The sequence below is a fragment of the Anomalospiza imberbis genome, chromosome 4 (genome assembly GCF_031753505.1).
Source record: "Anomalospiza imberbis isolate Cuckoo-Finch-1a 21T00152 chromosome 4, ASM3175350v1, whole genome shotgun sequence".
Lineage (NCBI taxonomy): Eukaryota > Metazoa > Chordata > Aves > Passeriformes > Viduidae > Anomalospiza > Anomalospiza imberbis.
This window is the reverse complement of record NC_089684.1, coordinates 31,796,254-31,818,774: the sequence shown is the minus strand read 5'-3', so window position 1 is coordinate 31,818,774 and position 22,521 is coordinate 31,796,254. Positions and strand designations below refer to the sequence as shown.

The window sequence follows — 22,521 nt, the reverse complement described above, 5'->3', positions numbered from 1 at the left end:
GTAGCAGTAAAATAGCTAATGAGAACAGATGTCAGCTCATTGAAGTAAGTGATGCAAAGTCACCAGGCAAACATGATGAAAAGATTCGGAGGAGAGAAAAGTGGCATTTTGATGGAGCATTTATCTGTACAAAGGTGGAGGCGCTGAGTGAGGACTTAGAGAAGAATCTACCTTGAGTCAGAGCTGCCTTGAGGGGAGAATTGGCACTTTTGGTAACTGTGGTGCAGCAAGATCCTGGAGGTTGAATTTGGAGAGCAGAGGGAGGTGGTAGTGGCAGGGTGTGCAGGGAAATTCTTAAGCATTTGGCATGGGGTGGAAGGGAGAAAGCTGACAGCTGTGGAGGCTGGGAAGGAGGTGGTGGTTGTAGCTAAGGTGTGGAGCCTCGGGCACTGGACCTCAGCGGAGGAACCCGAGTGTTTGAAATGCAGGTGTTTACTGGCTTGGGTACAGAGTTACAGGTGGCCACAGTGAGTTTGTTTTGCAGCATTTTGTCTACTCTCAGGCTGCCTAGATCACTAGTGGTACAGCACACACTCAGAAATAATCCCAAATTATACCTCGTTTGAAGTGCGTATAGTGATTTGCACCTCCCCTGCCTTGTCTATTATGTTTAGTGTATTTACTCCAATTGCTGCTTTCTCTTCTCCTTTACATCTTTTTTAAACCTCCACCACTTTTTGTGTCCTCTGCTGTGTCCATCCTGGTTTCCCCACTCCCTCCACTAAAGCTCTCTGCTTTACACTAGAGGTAGCATATGTTCTTATAATGTACTTTTGATATCCCCCATGGATTCAAATATGCATAGAATATAATAAAGATCTGTTGGGTCAGGATCATCTTGGTCCTGGCTCTGGCAGAGCTTTACAGATGGGATTAAATAAAGATCTTAGTTAAAATAACTAAGATATATAAATATATATCTATAAATCTATATATATATATATATATACACACACACACACACATATATATATATATATAAATCTCTAACTATAAATTGTTACATCAGGTATACAAACAGTAAATTATTGTTCTGATGGATATCAAGGCAAGCTCTGAATATCATCTTTAAGAAAAAATAAATTTAGATTCCAGGGGATTGTCATCGCAAGTCTTGTGATTCACTCTACATAGAACTATAGCTTATTTTCTAAACTTCAGAATTAGCTTACTTTTTTTACTTCCAGAGTATTGGAAGCGAGCGTGAATCTGCAGAGTATTTTACATTGTTCATCTTCTAAATTTGAACACTAGTACAATTCTACAAACAAGATACTACTCTCTTAGAAATGTGCTGAATTAAATAATAATATTTATGGGGGCTTATCTACTATTAAAAACATTTTGTTCTTCGATGTTTCTGGATCCCTCTTTTTTAACAGTAATGAGATAAAATTATTAATTTTGAGCCTATGAAATATACTGATTGGGTGTGTGGAGTCCATAACTTAATTTGTGTGTATTCCCTAGGCACAAAGGGAGTATATAATGTATATAATCCACATGGATTATCTCTCTCTAGACCCAACTTGTATAGCATGTATAAGTTTACTATGGTATTTTTAAAAAGAGAGTGTGGTAGTTTACCTATGTTGTGGCTGCCCTAAATCCTCAAGCTTTACCCTTAAAAATAAGGAATGCCATAATGTAGCTGATGTTCATGTTGATTTGTATTCCAAAGCCACTTTACGATAGGGCCACATTCTGCTAAATGTCCTGTTATTTGACCTAGAGTAGCATTCCTTGTTGCAGATGACTAGAAACCTATTCAGCATTTCACAGATGGCACAAAAACTTCCATCCTGAGATGGCAGGATCCCTGTTTCAGCTTTGGGACAGCTTTGAGACTTCCATGTGAGGGGTCAATACTAAGGAACCAGCTGTCCAACTGACTTGCATCTTATTTGTTCCACTATTCATTGTTAGAGCTACAGAGAATAGCTGTTGGAAGAGTCTTTTTAAAACCCAGGTTTGTGACTTTCCAAATGTTACACCTTATTTCTTTTAATTGGCGCATAAGGACCACCTAAAATACTCAACAAAAGTCATGACAGATACTTGAGATTTTAACCTCGGGTATATTTGCTGTGTCTTTCTCTAATGTTTGTTTTTCTTCTCCTATTACTCTGTATCAGGTGATTGAAAAATAGGAGATATTCTAGCTGCAGTAACACTGAACAGGAGGGCAAGAAGTCCTGCAGTCACTGCTAAATAGCCATTTGGATGAAACTCTTGTCCTAGCCCCAGACAGGCTTCAGACTTCAGCTTTATCACTTGAAATGCCCCATGCTTGCTCCATCTCCTGGTCAGTGTGGACAGCCAGGGATTTCTTGAGTGTTTTCAGAGAGTAATCCTGATGAGCATGGCTTTTACTCTCCATTTCAGAGGTGGATTAGTCAGTTTTGTAGTTGGTATTGGAGTGAGAGAGCAGATGTGAAGAACAGCTTTTAAAGAGTGCCTTGGAGTATGTACTGCTCAGTTTGTATTTAATCTTTACTTGTTGGTTTCTGTGGGAGTTACCAAACCAGTTGAGCTACAGTGCTGGCATGGAGCCAAATGAAAAATACAGTTTTCTTCACTGTAAACATGACTGTCAAGGCAGTAATGTTTTTCTCAGCTTCATTTTAAAGGCATTATAATGGAAGAAAATGAAACTAAAACACATTTTTATGCCAGTTTTATACGTGGAAGAATTTTTTTTTTCTTTTAATAAAAAACTCTTGGAGAATAGAACATACAAACATATCTTAAGTATGTGATCAGTTATCTGTGCTGCAGGATACTTGGAGCTGGTAAGCCAACACTTTTTTTTTTATTCTGGTGTAGTTTGGTGCAAATGCATTTTTTTGCCTCTGTAAACATGAAAAATGTGTAGAGTTCTTTATTTTTAGTCTTGTTTTGATAACAGAAAAAAAATAGTGCCTGAAAAACTTAATGAATAATAGCAGCAAACACTAATCTCTATCTCTTCAGACTTATTTTTTAAACTCTGTTTTCAGTGTCCAGTGGCTCTGTTAATTCATTATCAGACATTCAGCTAAGCTTGCTCATCGTTGCTTTGCTTTTGGGTTTTATTTTGTTGAAAAATCTGTAATTCCAGCTTTGCCTTTCTAAGATAAATGCAAAGTACATTAAGTGCTCACAGTGATTTCACCAGGACATCCTTATGTAGGTGCAACTGCACCATATGGGGAACAACTGCATTTTCATTTCCTTTTCAGGACTGAACTTTCCAGGGTTGTCTGCTTTGCCTATAACTCCCTCTGTTTTATTTTGCAGAGTGAGGAAAATGCTTGTTTAATAAAATGATCAGCTTTTGCTTTGTAAAATGGATTTTTGGGTACTAGAGTTGAAAATGACATCTTGAAGAATGGATGTTGCATCCATGTAGCTTGATGCACTAGGGGATAAAAAAATCCTTTGCTTGTGCTTTGTTGTTTGAATGAGCTTTTTTAAGAATTTTGTAATAGCAAAGTAAGAAATAGGATTTAAACAGACTCTTAGAAGGATCTTCTCTCAATTCTTGTGTCTTGAGACAGATTAAACTGCAGCGAAACCTTTGCTGGCAGATACTTGTCTCACCTCTTCCTTGTAACTCTAAATGGACAGCTATTCCTATGTAGCCTGTGCTAATGCTTTTGGTAATTAGGAGGTTTTTAAGTAGATGTGGTTAGCTGAACAAAAGAACTTTAAATTTTATTAGGAGCAGTACATTTTTATTTGCATATTCAGTCCTTTTATTAAAAAATTCAACTTGCCTCACTTGGTCTGTATGTCTGCAGGCATGGAGGAAATAAGGAATTCTCAAAAGCAGACAGACATCATGAAGTGAATCAATGAAATTAATTTCACCTAATTTCCTCCAGCTCTCAGAAGAGAAAGTGATAAAAGCTAAACAAAAATCTCTGAAGTTCTCTCTAGGCTATCTGAGGGTTGTTTGCACTGGGATCAGCCAGGAAGATCCTTCATGGTGTGATGGAAGTGACTACAAACTGATGTTGGGATTTTGGACTCCCTGCTCCATGCAGGATGTGCTGCAGTAGCAGTGAATTTTATTTTTGCCTTTTGAATGCCATAGTCAAGGAGCATCTCATTGGGCACCTTCAAGATCTTGGGTATGAGTAATAACATCACTGTTTTCTGTAGCAGTGCCTCATGTTTACCCTAATAAATATTTTTTTTTCTTTTGAGTCTCGGGATGAACCATCTCCTCTAAGTTCAAGGTACTGTCCCGGCAAGGAAGTGTTGAAAACAACAGGCTATTGTTGCACTTGGGTGTGCATTGTCCTGGACCCTGGGCATCTGTATCCTGCCTTGCTCATTCGCAGCCACTGGCTCTGGGCAGGCAGCCCCAGTGTCAAGGAAACAGTGAAACATTAATGGCTGCTGTCACCAGAAATGGCCTGAGGGCAGCAGCAGCTCTGCTGTTTAGGGAAATTTCTTAAAATATTGGTTTGTAGAAGAGTAATGAGGTGGTTCTGTGGGTTCCACTGGGGAGTTTCCTGTGCTGTAAATAAGAGGAGCGGGACGAAACGCATAGAGAAAGCTTTGAAAGCATCCCAGGAGGATGTGGCATGGCATGCTGAGCTAGAGTGGAGGTGAACATTTTGGAGAGGTGGAAGTTTTCCAGATAGTATTCTGGAGCTGAAGAAAAGGGGTTATATTTAAGGAAAGATAGGGGAGGGGAATTGATGATGGGAAGAAACTTGAGGAGGTAAACTAGGAAAAGGATATGGACTAGGAAGGGGCTTATTTGTAATACTATTCCAAGTGGGAGTGAGATAGGCTTGTATTTACTGATGCCAGTAAAAGGAATGTTGTAAGAATCAAGAGAGAGGAAGATAAAAGCCCGGACAAGGGTTTTAGCTGTGTCCAGATAGATAAGAAAGATGTCATTTGAAAGAAGTTACAGTGAAGATCTGCAAACACTTAAATGTAGTTCATTATTTATTGATTTTAAAGATTATTTGTTGTTGTTACATTTCCCTATTGCAAAAAGGGTCATGATGGGTATTAGGTTTGGTTCTTTGTGTGTGGTTTTTTAACAGAATCATCTTGATTTTTAATTCCAGTTCTTTTCTCATGCTATGGTAAAGTTGGGAATGCAGCCCACAGGGAGTGACTGGTCCCTCTTCAAGGAGTCGAAGCAACCTAGCATTACTGGCTTCTGAGCGTACTTAGTAAAGAAAAGTAGGGTGGGTAGAATTAAAGAAAAAAAAAAGAAAATTAAGAGGGAAGGCAAATCATCAGAGACATGTTGATAGCAGTGAAAAAGGTGTTACATGAAGTTCAGTTTTTCTTCTTTAAGTGGATAAATATTTAAGCTTTAAATATTAAGAGAAATGGGTAAAGCTGTTATGGACATAACAAAGCAGCAAAAGGAAGGGGACTTGACTAACTTGAGCTGTTCAAAATGTATTGACTACATTTCAAGTTGAGGCAAAAGCTTAGGAGGGCTCTGGGTCTGCTAATATTGTGCAAATTTCTTTTGATGACCAATGCAATGGAGATAATGAATTGCAGTCTTGTAGGTGATAAGTGATTACAGTTCTGAAATGTTTAGTTGGCACTGACCACCATAACTAGGATGTTCTATGCATGTGTGTATGGAGGCAGATACTAGACATTCTGTCATGTATAAAAACATCCAGTAAAGAAGTGAAAATGAGCTTAGAGGTGTCTTTTGGTCCTTTTTCCAGTGTGACAATGCTGCAGGCAGTGAGGTATTTCTTAAGGTCCCGCGCCTGTTTCACTTAAGAGCTTTGAGATTATATTTTGGCTTTCATTTCCTGTATAAAGCCAAGGGTTTTGCTGGCTTTCTGTACTGACTTAGTTCTCATGTTGCTCATCTTCACAGCCCGGAAGTCCAAAAAGTTGGGGAAATTGAAAGGGATGCACGAGGAGCAGCCCCAGCAGCGGCAGCAGCCACCCCCACAGAGCCCCGAGGAAGGGACGACGTACATTGCGCCTGTGACCGAGCCCTCTGTCAACACTGCACTTGTCCCCCATATGTCTGCTATCTCACCAGCACTTACTCCCTCTCCTGTTAAGATCCTTGAAAGCATTGAGCCGGAGATCGTGTACGCAGGATACGACAGCTCGAAGCCGGACACAGCGGAGTACCTGCTTTCCACCTTAAACCGCCTGGCCGGCAAGCAGATGATTCAGGTGGTGAAGTGGGCAAAGATACTTCCAGGTAGGACCATGAGTCATCTGCTGAGATGTCACTTCACTGTTTCTTTTAGTTCAGAGTTATATTTGCTTGGCAAATTGGATCTTTAATCCATGGACTGTGTTGAGAAAACTGGCAAGTGGTGGGGGTGTGAGATGAACCTCTGAGAGAAGATAGTTGGGGTTTTTCCCTTATTTTATGTAAAGTTTGTTTCAAATGTCTGTGATTGATATTTTAAAAGCTTTCATTTTCAGTAATAGCCTCTTAAGAAGAAAACATGTTTTGTCACTGGAATGAAAAATTACGGTTTTATTTTTTTCAAATTGGGAGTGTTGCTCTTGTTTGTGAATATTGGAGAAGTAGTAAGCAATGTGTTTGGTGATGGTTTGACCAGCCCTTGTAGTTCATGTGTATTTTCTGGTTTGATCTCTAGGATTTAGAAACTTGCCTCTTGAGGACCAAATTACTTTAATTCAGTATTCATGGATGTGTCTGTCATCGTTTGCCTTGAGCTGGAGGTCATACAAACATACAAACAGCCAGTTCCTCTATTTTGCTCCAGACCTGATCTTCGATGAGTAAGTATTCTTTAATGGCCCATTTCAGTGCAAGCTGGAAGGATTGCTGTCTTTATTTGGTTTTTCAGGCATACTTGCAGTCTAAAAAAATTTCAGCTAATTCTGCTTTAAAAAGCAGCTGAAGTCTTAATTTTCTTTCAGTGACTCACATTTTGATTGCCAAAGCTTTGATTACTGCTGTCCACTTCTCCTTATGTGTGGGGATGTGTTCTCAAACTGGGACCATCCCACTGGTTTGAAATGTGACTGATACACAACCACATTTTATAGAAAAGAACATTTTTTGGGATCTACTAGAGGTTGGAAAAATATCCAACTTCTAGGAAATGTGAATGTTTAAATTACTGGGGTTTTTCAGAGCAGTCATATAATGGTGCTTTTGTTAACAATATACAGCTGTTCAATGTGTTTTCTTGACAGTCTTAATTACCCTTCTTTGCAACCGTGAAAGAAGCCAAAATGTTTTTTCAGTAATGAAACATAACTTCTTTTATGTTGCATTCAGACAAAAAGAAGGATCAACCATTCCGTCTGAGTATGTGTTCCTTCATATTTTATGTTTGTGTGTGTTTAGTGCTTTGCTTTTGATGACTATAATTTAATTTCTGTTCCATTCGCCTAGTGTTTATTACAAGACAGTAAAGTCAAAAATCTAAGTGAATGCACAGGCAGTCAAATGGGGCATGCATCACTTCCTTATCCCAGAAGGTTGGGGGTTTTTTTTTAGAGGTAAAAAGGAGACATAATCAATAGGATATGGGTGCACTTGGAGAAAAAAAAACCAAAACAGGAAAAGAATTAACAAAAAAATAACTTACCACTTAATCTCCAGATGCATTCTGAAATCTTTTTCTTGGAAAAGATGCTTTGTCGCTGTCCATCTTAATAGCCTGTCTTTGATTTAGGAATCCCTAAATAATTAATGAGTATGAGAAGGGTCCCAAAGCAGTGAGCAATATCAAACAAGGATTGTTTGGTTTGGGCTTTTTTTTTTCTAAAAGGGGGAACTGGTGATTTACTTCATGTGGCCGAAAATGTAGTGTCAGCCATTTTCCTTGTTGAAAGCAGCTCCATTATGACTTGAACATTAGAGAATTGTCACAGATAAAAAAAGGTATCTGTAGCTAGAGGTAAGTGAAAATGTGAACTTTGAAGAGTTTAGTTCTCCTGGGGGAATGTAGACTAACAGTTCAAACACGAAAGCAGCTTTCCCTCAACTCAAGAAAGTCAGTGAGGGGGTCAGCATTTATTGGACAGAGAAATCAATCCTGCTTGCAAATAAAAGTGTGTGCATTGCTTGCTCTTGTTCTACTGCAGCTAGAAGCAACTTTGAGAATTTGAGATCAATTGAGAGTTTTATGCTGCAAGCCTTGATGGCAAGTGCCTGTAGAATTATACTGAGGTTGAGGTAGGGATCCAGTTGGAAAAATGAGTGCAAAATTAAAACATCCCAAACCAGATATGTAATTGAGATAGTGGTCTGATCTCCTGCGTATTTGACAATATACTCATTGCAGAGAGAAGGCAATTGCTTATAAATAGAGAAAAAAAAATTGCCAAGAGATGTGAGTGGGGGACAGGGCCTTTTGAAGTAGCTAATCAGGACAAGAAATTTCCCTGGAGGTGAAAGAGTAGGATGTTTGGTGTTCACTCTGAAACAGTAACAGACATATCTCTGGAACAGGACGGGTTTTCTTTCACACACATATTGCTTGTGTTTCATACTCACTGGGCATCGTGCCAAGCATTTGTTCCAGTTTCTCACATTGCCACTCAGAATGGTGATTGAGACTGCATTTGGAGCCTGAGTTTGGGGCTCTCTGGCAAAGTAAAGTTGTTCAGAATCTGCAGAGAGCCAGTGGAGATTGGCTGAGGTGGTCAGGGCTGATTGGGTTAGTGAGGGACCTGATGGTGCAATGCAGATTAAATGCACCCTTCAGCTTCCTAATGAGTTGTAGAAAAGAAGAAGCCTGGCTCTTCATGGAGGTGCTCAGGGGAAGAGTGAGAGTTTGTGATCCTGAGCTTGGAACAACACACTGCCTTCTGGGCAGCAGGAGAAAACATTTCCTAATGAGATGGTGAATCAGCTGAGCAGGTGCCCCAGAGAGACCTTGGAGTCTTGGTCCCGGATGATGTCCAAGCCTTCACTGGGCAAAGCCCCAAGCAGCCTGCTCCAATGTCAAAATTAGCTCTGGAGGGAAGAGGGGGTTGGACTTGAGACCTCCAGAGATCCCTCCCAAGCTACTGTTTTGTGATTCTAAGTTAAGAGATTCAGTGCTTTTCCCCGTTTTGAGGTAAGGCCAGAGATTACTTACTGGAATTGTACAATACAGTTCAATGTAGAAACCATTCCCACAATACAAAACACAATACATATTCCTGTTCATGAAGTGCTTTGGAGCTTTGCTCTGAAATTGCTGAAGGCTCGTCTTACCTTTACTTTTTGAGTACCTTGAACTTGGAAATGTGCTGTGTAATTATAAGCCTTTGTTTTCTGTGCCTCAGAGTTTATTAGACTTCCCTGAGGTTTACTTGGTGAAACTTTCTGAGTGTTTTACTGCCCTTGGCATTTTAGGACATTTATTAATTGATGCAGAATGAAAGGGTATGCTTTACAATGCCTTTCCTTTTATTGGTTTGAGAGAATTACATTTCTGTTATCACCTGGCCAAGATTTTCTTGGTATTTCTTCACATTGTGACTGGAGAGGTCATCTCCCATTTCTATGCAAGAAAAGATAAGCAATGTCCTTGACCAGGCCCTTGATGCCCCAGAGAGTTCAGCATTTTCTTCAATGAACAGTTAAAAATGAGCGAAAGTAGAGGTTGGCATTAGTGGAATTATGTGGCTTTGTTTTACATTAAATGAATTTTCCGTTTACCCTTAACTACTGTGAATAAAAGGAAGTTGTAATGTTTCTGGAGGACCATGATATATGATCTTGTTTTCTTTCTTGTTCTGAAGGCCTGTAAACAAGGCCAATAACAAATGAGGATCCATACTGTTAATAGCTGTTAAATGTAGCTTTGATTGTATAAATACAGTGCAAAATGCCTCCCTACTCATATGTGGTTTGAATTCCTTTTAGGCTTGTGGAAGACTGGAATATTTGTCTGCCTTCATTTAGTCATGCTACCTATCTAATTAAGTGTACTGCTTGTCTTTATGGTTCAGGCATATATTCCATTGATTTAATTGGGGCTTAACTGAACATGAAGATTTTAACTGAGGGATAAGAAAATGGCTGCTCAGCCTGTCAAAGAAATGCCTAAAGAACAGCCTGAAAAGAGGCATAAAGCAGGGTGTTTTGTGTTGTGTTTGTTTAAGTTACGGCATGTGCATTTTTTAAAAATCCATTTCTTTTGTAATGTAGTGGCTGTGATCAAAACTAATAATCCGTAGATTCAGCTTTGGTTTTAATCCACAGTAAATCTTTAGAAGACAATGATACACATGACACCATATAACTTGTATTGAGGATAAACACTCATAAAGAATGACTTCTGCATATGGGATAACACTCAAAAGGTGTTGTAGTTATGTTTGTAGGCTGTGCAAACTCAAATTCAAGAAGTTGCAAAATTCCAAAATTAAGATGGTCTGCAAAATCATAGTTTAAGCTCTTTAGGTACATGCTTTGAAGACTGTATCTTTAACAAAACCCTTGAGTTATACTATCCCATAATATTTTTCCTTTGTGACTCCTTTGATCAGGTTGGATGAGATGTAAGGATTATGTAGTGAGAGACTCTAGGAGGTTTTTCTTCATTTGTTGTCATTGAGGAAGCCTTACCTTGAATGGATCTAGGGATTTGGGAGAACAGAGATATTAATGGGGAAGATTTTCTTAAGACATGGGAAAAGACTGTCCCTAATTCAAACCCTAAGCTCTGAGACTTTTCAGGTTCCTCCTGCAAAAGTAACAGAAATCTTGCAAGAAAAAAAAAAAAGTTTTTTTTAACTCAAGGGAGGGAGAAAATTTCTCTTTAAGATTTAACCAAAGACTTTAGCTAAAATTTTCTAATATAATTCAACCTGAGGCAGGCACATGTGTGGATAATCTAAGTCCAGAGCATTAAATGGGTAAAATCATACAAATTGAAAGCAGAAAACCCAAGTAGTGCTGGCTGGAATGGGTGCAAGAACAAAGCAAGGGATATACAAAACCCCATGATTTGTAACACCAGCTTATTTTCAGGGATTCTGGCTGAAACTCTGCAAAATACTCTTTACTACAGGGAGCAGCCTTAAACAGGATTTCTAATGCATGGTTCTGGAAGGTAGGGCAGTTAGTTGCAACTTCCATTGCTTTTTCCCTTACTGGATGAACCAGAGGCTACCAGGACTCTTTCCCTGGCTGTGCCCTTTTGAGGGAAAAGTCCTCAACATTTTTGAAAAGAGGTGGTGTGACAGTTCATGTCTACAAGAAATCAGCCCAGCCTTTCAAAAGTAGGGGTTCCTGATTTTTCAGTGCAGAAGTCAGATGCCTGAGTTCCAGAGAAAGACAAGGGATGCTCCTTTTTGCTCAGGTTTTAACGGACTCAGGCAGTTGCTGTCCCGCCAGCTACTGGTGACAACATCCCAGGTATCTGCTTCCACCCATACATTAAGTCAGGGCATTGGCTGGCAAACCTTCAGAGGCTCAGGAAGGAATAAAAAGCATTTACAAGTTCAGCACTGCCAACAGAAACCCAGCAGGAGCCAAGACACGGAATGGCAGGGTTCCTCACTCGCACAATGTGGGAAACCAGTAGGAGAGGTGGGACATGGGTTGCGCCCAGCACATCTCCTTCTCCCAGCTGGAAGCTAGAACTGCATCCCTCATGGCAAGCTGTACTGCTTATCCTTTCCTTCCCCTAAGGAAGATGCATGGTGGCTTCTTATTTCTCCTTAAGGCAAAAACACAGCTGATGGCACTGATGATGAATATTAAAACTCAAGCCATGCTCCTCCTCTATGTATTGGTTTGTGCTGGCATAAAAGCCCCAGAGGGATGGCCCAACCCTGGAATTCCCCCACAGGTCTTGATTTATTTCTTGCTTTTAGGTTTAACATTGTCTCTCTGTAGATTTCTGAATCTGCAGAGACTTCTGAAAAGACTGAAGATTTCAAAATCATTTCCTATTTGTGACAAATCTACCCAAATTACCTTATTTACCATTCCAGCCTTACCTGGCTGTAAAATAGCAGTGATGTGGGATACTGAGAAAGTTCAGTGATGCTGAGACACAACAGTGTGGAGACACTTTAGTACGTTAAAGTACAGCATCAATGTTTCAACAGTATTTTGCAAATGCACTGCATGACTAATGTGCTGTGTGTTTTCTTGCTCCTTTGATTTTTCTCAGTTTGTCATCTGCAGCAGAAAGAATAAATCATAGGTGCAGAAGTGTGCAGGTTCTGAATTTCCTGGCCATTGCACTTCATGCCTTCATTGGTTTTTTACCCTAGTCAAGGACTTGAGGGCTTGCCTAATGAAAACCAGCACTAGGTATTGTATGAGGTACCCAAAATTATTGATCTTGAAAAACTGAGTTTAAAACCAGAGCCAGCTTTCACAACCATCTGGATCAGTTATGTCGTTTTTCCATCTCTGAAATTATTGTATTAGGTCATATGCAGCTCAGTCCTTACAGTAAAAATGTTAAAATAGAGACTGCACTTTGCTTAATGTTATGTACAAATATTAAGAGCAGAATGTAGTGATGGATATATATTTTAAATTTTTTAAAAATATGTACTATGTATGTAATTAACAACGTTTATTATAAATTGATATAAACAGATCCTTTAAAGCATAAGATTTTGCTCCCAGTAAAATAAAAAGGGAGTATTGCAAGCAGCTCTCATGCTATGCCTTTGGTAATAGCCCTAAGCATGAAGTTTTTAAATTTAGAAGGAGACCAAGGTTGATGCTGGCAACAGATGAACAATAGAGAATACAGTTTTCAAATGAGACAGTTGAGGTAGAGCAAATGAGGTAGAGAGGGGCAGGAAAAAATGCAGTACAAGGGGATTTCTAGGAAGTTTCTGTGTTAGTGTTGTCACAGGATGTGGATGGGCAGAGGATTTTGTAACATTGAGGAAAGCTGTAAAATTAAATTAAGGATTAGGATGTAGCTGGAGTGAAACAACTAAGATGGTATTAAAAATCTTCATTTAATAATTATGTACATTTTCTTAGTAAATAACATTTTTATTACATTCCTAAACCCCCTCCTAATATGCCAGTGGAAGCTGGGACCATTAGGATTTGGTGTTGTGTAAGGCAGTGCAGGGATACAGCAGCCTCTCTATGCCCTTTCAGTGTTGAAGCCTGTAAGTCTTCCGGGTGCTCTGATTTCTGTGGTAACAGCAGGAAGATAAATGTAATAAAATAAGCTGAATATTTTAAATCACCTTTTTAAAAATGTATTTAACCTCATGTACCTCAGGGCTTTGGGGGCATAATTAGTTAGATCATCTGTGAATGGCGATAAAGCCAATAAGAAACTTCACCTATTGTTTAAATTATTACTTTGTAGCTTTTAAGTTTGGCAGGGTGACGGCTGTAAACCCTTTTGTCTTCCCTTGCAATCTGTTAATCCTGTAGTTTCTAAATTTAGTTACATTTTTGTAATCTCTTGTCATCTGGCAGCCTCCAGATCCCTCATTTTTAATTATTATTGCCACAGCCAGAGCTGGTAAGAGTTGTCGGTGTTCATTTTTGCTGATAAATTATGTGTGCAGTCGCTGGTCTTGTTAAAAGGTCAGCAAGCACTCCTTGGTGTTCCTCACTGCATAGTTTTTGCTTGCATGTGTTATTTTGGTGAAGAATACTGAATTCATGCAGTGTCAGTGCAGTGGAAAGTGAATATCTTCATCAGTAAATTTTTTATATACGTGGTTACTACTATTTATTTTTTCATAAAGTGCAGCTCATTTCCCATCCAGAGAAGTACACAAAGGGATTTTGTTACATATCCACCCAACAGCAGCACAGACAAAAAAAAATGAAATTTAGGAAAACTGTTCTCATACCTGTACATAATAACTTATAACATGCTTCAGGTAGATTTTCCAAGTCTTTATTTTGGGCTTCTTTTCTTTGTAAGCAGGTCATTGGTTGGGCAAATCAATAGATTTGGTTTCTTTGCATAAATTTCTAAAAACTAGCTCTGCCTTTTAATGTCTCTATCTCTAAACACTTCTTAAATTTCTGAAGTGTTTTGCTTCAAACTGTGAAGCTTTAAAGGAAAACAAGATACAGTAATTTTAAGGAGATCTGTAAGAATGGGGAAATGTCAGAAAGTGTCCCTGTAACATAGTTTGTCATCCTTTAAATAGGCCAGAGAAAGTTTAAGATCAGGACAAGGGGCTTCTTCATTTGCCCATTCTAGCAAGTATTTAGGTATCGTCTGAATGTGAGATTGCATTTGGACAGTTGTGCTTAATAACCCTTCTGTGTCTTTCTCTGTGAATTTGCCTGTTACCTCTTTGAATACATTTATAATCTTGATATCTAAAATGTTCCGTGGCAGTTGTTTCTGCAATTTAATTATGCATATTTGTTTGTTGGAGATGTTTCTAAAGCAGGTGGCTGATAATTTAATGGAGTGCCACTTCATTCCTGTGTTTGCAGCAAGAGCGGGTATAATCCTTCTCATCCCATGCATGCCGTTTATCACTTAGATCTCCATCAAGTCCTGTTGTTTCTTCTGTGAGCTGAAGAATCAGTGAGTCAATTTGACCTCCCCTTGTATTTCTGCTAGTTGTCTGCTATCCCTGGCCATCCTCAGCTCCTCCTCTCATGCTATGTATCAATTTTGGGAGGACACCAGACTGACACACTAGATTTAGAGCACAGTGGATGCAGCAGCAAAATTATAATTTCTCTCTTGCTCTCGACTCTTCTCTCACATCTTTGTTTTTCTTGATGAACACTGAGCAAGCATTTTCAAAAGGCAGAAGCCCAAAAAACCTGTCCCAAGTTACACCTAGGACTCTTTACTGTGTGATGTTTGTTAATCCAGTTATTTCGTATGTATGGTGGGAGATGATTATACTGTCTGCATTGTCTGATCAGTGATTTTCACCTTCCATTTTGTCAGCCAGCCCCACAGACTTGCAGGATTTTTCCAACAGTCTTTCACAGGCAGCTCTTGATTTCATCGTCTGGAGCCATCAGCAAGCTCTGTCACCTCCAGGGGTCTGATTTTTCTCACATGATGTATGAGCACAGTTCTCAGCCCAGGCCCCAGTGTGGAGCTCTGTGAGACTTCCCTGGTAACCTCCATTACTTGTGAGAGATGTCCATTTGTTATTACCCTTGGTTTCCTATTTTTAAGCTGCTAATAATCCACAAAGAGATGACCTCCTTATCCCCAGGCTCTCTTTAAGAGCTTCCAGGAGATCCTTTTAATAGCTTTAAAATTCAACCCTGACGTGATTGCATCCTCCCATACCTCCTGATGCAAGGCCTAGACCAGTAATTACCCACGCTGGCACGCTGACAGAATTTATTAGAGCCCATACCCAAGCTGCATGCCCCAGTTTCCTTTGTGTGGAAACCAGGGCAGGGGAGAGAAGGAGGAGGAGGAGAGGGTTGGTGTTTGCTTAGGTCTCACCCCATATGGCTGTGGGACGCAGCTAGACCTGGCGTGTGCAAAGCATTTCCGTCGTGCCGACGTCGCCTGCATCCACCACAGTGTCCTCGTGCTTTTGTCAGAGTGCCCTTTCAGGTTCATGTTTATTTATCAATTCATGCTCCTCTTTCAATGGTTTTGCTCGATACAGAACTGGAGCTTACAAGCCTGTGGTCTCCAGTGCTCCCTTCCCACCCTCAGACCCATTTTAAGAAATCAGTCACGTTTGTCGCCTTCCACGACTTTTATAAGGGCAATTTAAGCAATAAGCTGCGCAGCACAGTTAGTAGTTCAGCAGTTCTGTATTTAAGTTGCTTTACAGCTTGTGGATAGATGCCATCTGGTCTTGGTGATTTATTACTATTCATTTTACTGTATTTTTTTTTCTTTATAAACGCTCTTCTACTTGCACTTGAATCTGAAACTATTTCTCACACTTGCTTACTGAAAAGGGAGAGTGGTGCAGAGCCTTACTGGGCTCCTCTACAGAGAGCACTTATGCAAAGATTTTATTTAACTTTTCTGATCTTTCTCAAATTTTTCATTTTCATCTTGCTCATCAGTTGGCCCAGTGAATGTTCTGGCAGGTTTCCAGCTTGTGATGGGATCAAAAGAATTGGAGCGTTAGTTTTTATGACTTTAGTACAAACACTAGCCCAAGGACTTTACATTTAGCAGAGACCATAATTATGCTCTCCTGGTATTGTCTCAGCATGATTTTGGGACATCCACAAGCATTTTGGGAGGATTTCTTCTCACTTCTGTCAAGGTCTTAGAACAGAAGTTTGCTCCTTGCAAGTGTCTGAATATGGTGCTGCTTTAATATTCCTGCACATCGATGAGCTGATTGCTGGCATCTCCAAATGCCTTTCACATGCACAGTGCTTGCTTCTGCTACTTCCCCTGTAGAGTTAAATATGAGCGAAAGAAAAATTAGGAAGTAGTTTTTCTAAACTGGATTGGGAGGAAGACGTGCCTCAGCCGACTTCCAGAAAATGCCAGGCCTTGCGTGACAGCATGAGCAAAGTCTTAATTTTTGAGGCATTGTTGGCATAAAAGGAGAATTGCTGCTGCATGTGGAATATAGCAGTAATTTTGTTGATGAACCACTGCAAGTGACAATGAGCCCTGGCAGAATGGATGTATAAAACAATACCTAATGGGCACCTTTTCTGGCTCTCAATACCTTTCTCTGATGAACTTTGAAATGGGGTATTTATTGCCATGTGTACATTATCATCACTTAATGAATGTGTTATTGAAAAAGCATTTTGGTAAAGGCATAATTATGTATTTTCTCATTTAAAACTGTGATTTGTCTCTTTTGAAATGCAAATGCAAACCAAAAGAGAGTATTTGGTATCAGCATTCTCCTAAGTGCATAATTAACTGTTAATACCAGCATATACTTGGGTTTTTTTGCTATTGATGTGCTTGGGATTGTAGGGTTACATAACTGGGTGATTATTAAGTTGGATTTTATCACAAGTTCTCTGTTTGTGATTGAGAGCTGAAACTCTCCTTTGGCAATCATTATCCATGGGCTGTTGCCAATTCCTTCGTTGATAGGCATATAACAGGAGGACGCTTGGCTGGAACTTTTAAAGCAGCTCTAAATTTCTTAGTATCAATTATCCGGGATGGTATTCTCTAGGGTCACCATGATGATTTTCTTGTGAGAAAACTAATTTTCAGATTTGACTTCTATAAGTTCAGTTTAAAATTGCCAAGCTGAATTTAAAAATTGCCAATTGCCTGGGTGGCTAAAGGCCACAAAATAGCAGCTTAATGTCTGTAGATCTGTTTTAATGTGAAACTGTCTTCCTTGTCTGATTATCAGTGTTCACACTAGTGGTCCTGGGTCCATCCACTATTTTGTCATGGGTTTGGCAGTGCCCAGATTGGCCATTAGTGCAAAGTAACAGGCATTTTTGCCTCTCTGGAAGGAGATGACTCTAAAGCTTTGCTTTAGGAGTCGAAGGCAAAGTGTTGAAGGGAAGAGGCTTTGTTTCTTTCTGCTGTGGCTTGCAAACTAAGCAGAGATTAGAAAGTGCTGAATAAAAATTAAGTACTGAATGAAAAGTCATAATTGAATTTTGCCTGAATCCTGCATGTATTTTGGCTTGGATTTTGACCAGTATGTTAACATAATGAGGCTGCTCCAGTACGTGTGACTTCGGTGACATTTTTAATGGCTTCAAGATGGGACACAGGTGTCTGGGTGCAGTCCATTGAGCAGAGGGATGCTCAGTGTTTCCTGTCCCTGTGCATGAAAGAATTTATTCAAGTAGTGCCATTCTGTCACCACTGTTGGAATAGAAAACTCCCTTAAGAGACAGTTAAGTATTGTGACAATAATATGTTTATTTTTTTTTCTTTCCCCAAGAACCTCAAAACTTTTTCCAGTCATGAATGCCTTCCTAAGGCAGGTGAAATAATTCAGGTCAAGGGCTTTTTATGATTAGATGGTTTGAGCCACTGAGCAGGGGTTTTTGTAATCCCATGTCCTGGTCTTTTTCTCTCTTTATCCTCAGTAGCTCTGCCTTGCCCTCACGGTGTCTGCTGATGTTTTTACTCCTCTCTCTTTCAAGTTCAAACTGACTTCTTTTGGCATGAGGGAAAGCATGCCTTGGTTTTGGAGGCTTCCAAACAGGTTTTGACTTTCAGGCCTTTGGCAGGTTTTCTTGTTGGGCTGCATTTGTTTGATTGGTTGTTTGTTTTGGTTTTGTTACAGTGTAAAGTGCTTTCTGAGGGTGCCTAAAATCAATTTAATTGGTGGGCAACTTTCAAATGGATACAGGTTTTAGTCTAGCAAGGGAAATAAAATAGGTTATAAAATTGGAAATGGTTCTTACAGTGGTAAAAAGTGTGAAATCAGAAGACACAAAAACTATCTTTGATATCAGAGTTTTGCTACAAATATTTATTGGTCTTTTCCTAAGTCTTTTCTAGGCTGCAGAGGCCTAGGGTCTAACTCAGGTGCATTTGTGTTCTTCTGAGGTGCTGTAAAAGGCGATGCCTTGGCCAGTTTTTCCTTGGGATTATCAGCGAGTCACTTAAGTTCTGATGAAACCTCAACACACCCACCACAGCTTTTCCTTTATTCACTTCTCTGTCTAATTTGGGAAGATGCCTTGTGCTGCAGCTTTGAATAGTACCCATGAGAAAGTAAATAAAACGTGGTATCAGGTTTGGTTTGGAGCTGAGTTTCGCCTGTCAGTGAATATTTCTTGCTGCATGGGTTCCTCTTTTTGGTTATGGTCAGTTGAGTTGCAGTTTCCATCTTCAGCAAGGAGATTTACGATACTGGGCTTTATGATGACTTCATAAGTGATGAGTTACTTATTCATAACAAGATGTTTTTCTTCAGCCTACCTGTAGTTTCACAGGTTTTGAGGTGGCTGCCTGTTTTCTGTGGAGATCCCATAAGGGCATTATGAGATATATGGCTGGTTTGGTATTTAGGATGCCTTAAGTGGCTTCCTCGAGCCATCCCTGCTCTCCCGGGGTGACTGGTCAAATCCTACATAACTGTTGTAGCTGGGTGGCTCCAATGGCAATTGGACAGAGCAGTGGGAACGGGCTGGTGGCAGTGGTGGGAATGGCTGGTGGCAGCAGTGGGAACAGGCTGGTGGCAGCGGTAGGAATGGCTGGATGCCCTGCCTGTCCCCAGAGCTGCAGGAAAGGTCAGACAAAATGTGAGCTGGGCATTACTTTAAGCCTGTAAGGAGACACTCAGGGAACTTAAGATGGATTAACTTAAGGTGTAAAGTTTAAAGCATATTATTATGAAGGAGGATTACACTAAACTGAGCTAATGACACCACTTCTGAATGCGTATCCAAATAGCGGATTCAGAGCTTTGGCTCCACGCTTTTTGTTACTTAAATGTACTTACCTTCTTAAATGTCCCCATAAAGATACGTGTCCTTATATTCCAGATCTTCATATCCTCTGTTTTTCATGTTGAGAGGTTCAAAAGCTGTGTCAGAGGTGGAGCTGGGTTTGGTTGGATGGGATTTGCCTTTTTTTTTTTTTATCCCTCCTTTTTTTTTTGTTTTAATTTTTCCTTGTGATGGTAAAAGCATTTGTGATGACTTGATGGCATTTATTCTTAGCTGATGTGTTTGGTGAGGAAAAAAAAAAACTTTGCTCATGTTATGCTGACATGCCTTAATTTCTTTGTGCCTCTTCACTTCTATCATATTTCTATTGCTTTATTTTGCTGCTGCTCTCAAGGTATTAGATATCTGTGATGTCAGCATCTGAATTTTTCAAAAGCTCTGTACCCTCATTCCACACAGTGTGGAGTTGAAAACCAAATACAAAGTTGACTACTGTAAACTCCTACAAAATGCTTATCTTTCATTAAACAGTCATGAATTAACTAACATAATTTTTAGTTGGTAATATTTTGTAAATAAGTAATAAATCAACTTAATTGATTTTTCAGGTGGCAAACTGATTTCAAATAATGTGTTTGCTGTATATTAAACAAATCACTTAGTAACTCATTCTGTGCATAATTTTCTCTCACTACAAACAATGCCATCAGGTTTTCCTTGAGGCTAAGCCTAGAGATCAATATTTGTAAGTAGATAAAAAAATTAATATTTAAAAGACAGAAATAACCAAAAAACCCCTGACTATAACTGAAATTCTTCTGTTTAGACAATCACATATAAGCAAAACAAGTACAAAGAAAAACAGAAGGCAGAAAAAATTGTATGTCAGAAAAGTGCAATGCAACATAAAAAAATCAAGTTTTTTAGTCAACTCTTTTTCAGGTAACTCGCACAAAGAGCGTTTTACCACCAAAAAATGCATAAGAAACCTGAGACAAATCATCATAATGTTTTATTTTACTTGCTGTGTGACTTGTGGTATCTGATGAAAGATCTGTCACTTCTCTCTGTAGAGGTCAAACACAGGGATGGTGGCAGTGGCTTTATATTCAAGGCTGGAGGAACAGAACTTGGTGTTCTGCAAAAGTAATAATGGATGTCATAGATGGCTCTTACTTCGAGTGCTGCTGTCTCTGGCCATCTGAGATATACTTCAACATGTAGAATTTAAAATACAAACGTCCTTTATTAATCATTTGCCTTTTGAGATCAGTGTGTATCCCTCAGAGCCTCCTGGGAGCAGTCCATGATGCATTATAAAAACAAATATGTATGGCGTTACTCCTACTATTAAATTTAATTAAAAACAAAAGAAGCTGGAAGTTCTTAGTTTCAAGAAAAGAGGGTGGAGCAGGGGAAAAGTGCGGAGCCCATCTAACAATGGGGAGCCCGCTTTATTAGTATTAAGGAGGAAAATGAAATTGCTCTGGCAGCAGTGCAATAAAACACCAGGAAGATTATGTCAGTCTTTGTTTGCACACAGTATGATTCTTCTCTTTCACCAGCCAATTTGTATATTTGAAAAAGCATTTGCTTGGTTAAAATAATGAGATGAACTTCATCCAATTCCCCAGTTATGCAAAAGAATGTTAGAAGAAGTACAGACAATTGGTTTTGAGCAACTAAAAAAAGAGTAGTGGTCACTGAACAATTATAGGACCTTGTCTGCATACCTGCATATACACACATACACACACATATCACAGTTTCTCCTGAGACAGGCAGTTCTCAATGACTCTTTCCTGTAGCTGTTGTGGTTTGAGATGGCAGCTTCAGAAATTTAGTGGAATTCTAACTAATTCTGCCTGAAACTTGAGCAGGATAGGTTAGCCTAGGATTACCTCAGACAAGAGAGGCAAGGTCTGAATTTAAATTTATGAAAGTATATTTAAAGATACAAGTCATGTATCCTAATTATGTTATGATTTAACAGACAGAAGTCTGCATTAATGAACGAGTTCATTTTTTTATCTATTCCTTTATTCCAGATTGTTTTAGATTACTAGTTTGGGAAAAAAACACTTTTTTTTTTAATATTTCAGTGTTTGAACACGAGATGCCAACTAATGGAGGAGTGTATCATCTAGAGCATGTGGTTCGTTCCCCTGTTGCACCAGCTCTGACCTCTTCAGCAGGCACGCTTCTATCAGCCAGGGCAGAGCTGAACAAACACTGACAATTCAAATACGTTTTAAAACAGTTTTGCCACTTCATTAGTACCATCAGTGACAAGACTCAAACGATTCTCCTTTCTGTTCCTTTTCCATGGTCTGCTGGGTAGCGAGGTGAATACAGCCATCCATTGCAGGCGGTGTAGGAGCAGGGTGGTGCCCGGGTGATCCCCCTGCAGGTTGTGCTCTCCCATATTTATGCCGTGGATGTTGTTCCCCTGTCTCCACAGGGAGCGGATGCGCCAGTCGGCGATGTTCGAGCTGTGCCAGGGCATGCACCAGATCAGCCTGCAGTTCGTCCGCCTGCAGCTCAGCTTCGAGGAGTACACTATCATGAAAGTGCTGCTGCTCTTAAGCACAGGTGAGTTGGGTCCTTGGTTATATAGGAATGCTTGAAAATATTCCAGTTCACAAAGAGATGCATTGATATTAACCAACTTGACAAAAGGGCCAAACTGTTTCCAACTGAGCTGCAGGAGTAAGCCTGGGTTTATGCCTTGGGGTTTATCTGCAGTTAGCACGGGAAATGTCTTTGCAATTTGAGTGTGTTGTGTGCATTGAAGGGACAGGAGTAGCCAGGTAGGGAGACCACACCAACAGACATGCCAGGCAAGTGCCACAGCTGTGGGGATTGAGGGAAAATCCCTGCTCAACTTGCAAAGCCACCAGGGTTTGTCTGACTCAGTATGATCTTCAGGATCAAAAGATGGGCATTGCCTGTACTGCAGAGCAGGTGGTCTTGTAATGCCAAGTGACTTGAGAATGGAAAGCCCTTTCACAGGCTTCTGAGGGTTTAATAAATGACAGTGTGTGCTTCCTTTTTTCTCTTAATCATCATGCTTTGAGTTTTAGGACACAAAATTGCATCTTGGTGTTTGTTACAGCACTGTGTAGTAATTAGCAGATCTCTTGATCTTATCTGACTGAAAATATTGAAAACCTCCTGTCCCAGTGCAATAATATAAATACACCGGCAGTTTGTACATTACTTTTCCATCAGTAACAGCCTGTAAACCTGTAAGCAAATGTTGTTCTTTGGAATCCTGCTCTTTTTTGTGGGGAACAACTCGG

General features: G+C 39.7%; 1 protein-coding gene across 13 annotated transcripts in view; it reads left to right on the top strand.

Annotated features, from left to right (window-relative positions):
- Positions 1 to 22,521, top strand: part of NR3C2 (nuclear receptor subfamily 3 group C member 2) — a 189,199-nt gene that overhangs the window by 152,899 nt on the left and 13,779 nt on the right. For all 13 annotated transcript variants that reach the window (XM_068187811.1, XM_068187815.1, XM_068187820.1 and 10 more), the window contains 3 exons: positions 5,858 to 6,196; positions 6,606 to 6,750; positions 21,681 to 21,811. In XM_068187811.1, coding sequence (XP_068043912.1) covers positions 5,858 to 6,196; positions 6,606 to 6,750; positions 21,681 to 21,811 — 615 coding nt within the window. The remainder of the gene's footprint in view (positions 1 to 5,857; positions 6,197 to 6,605; positions 6,751 to 21,680; positions 21,812 to 22,521) is intronic.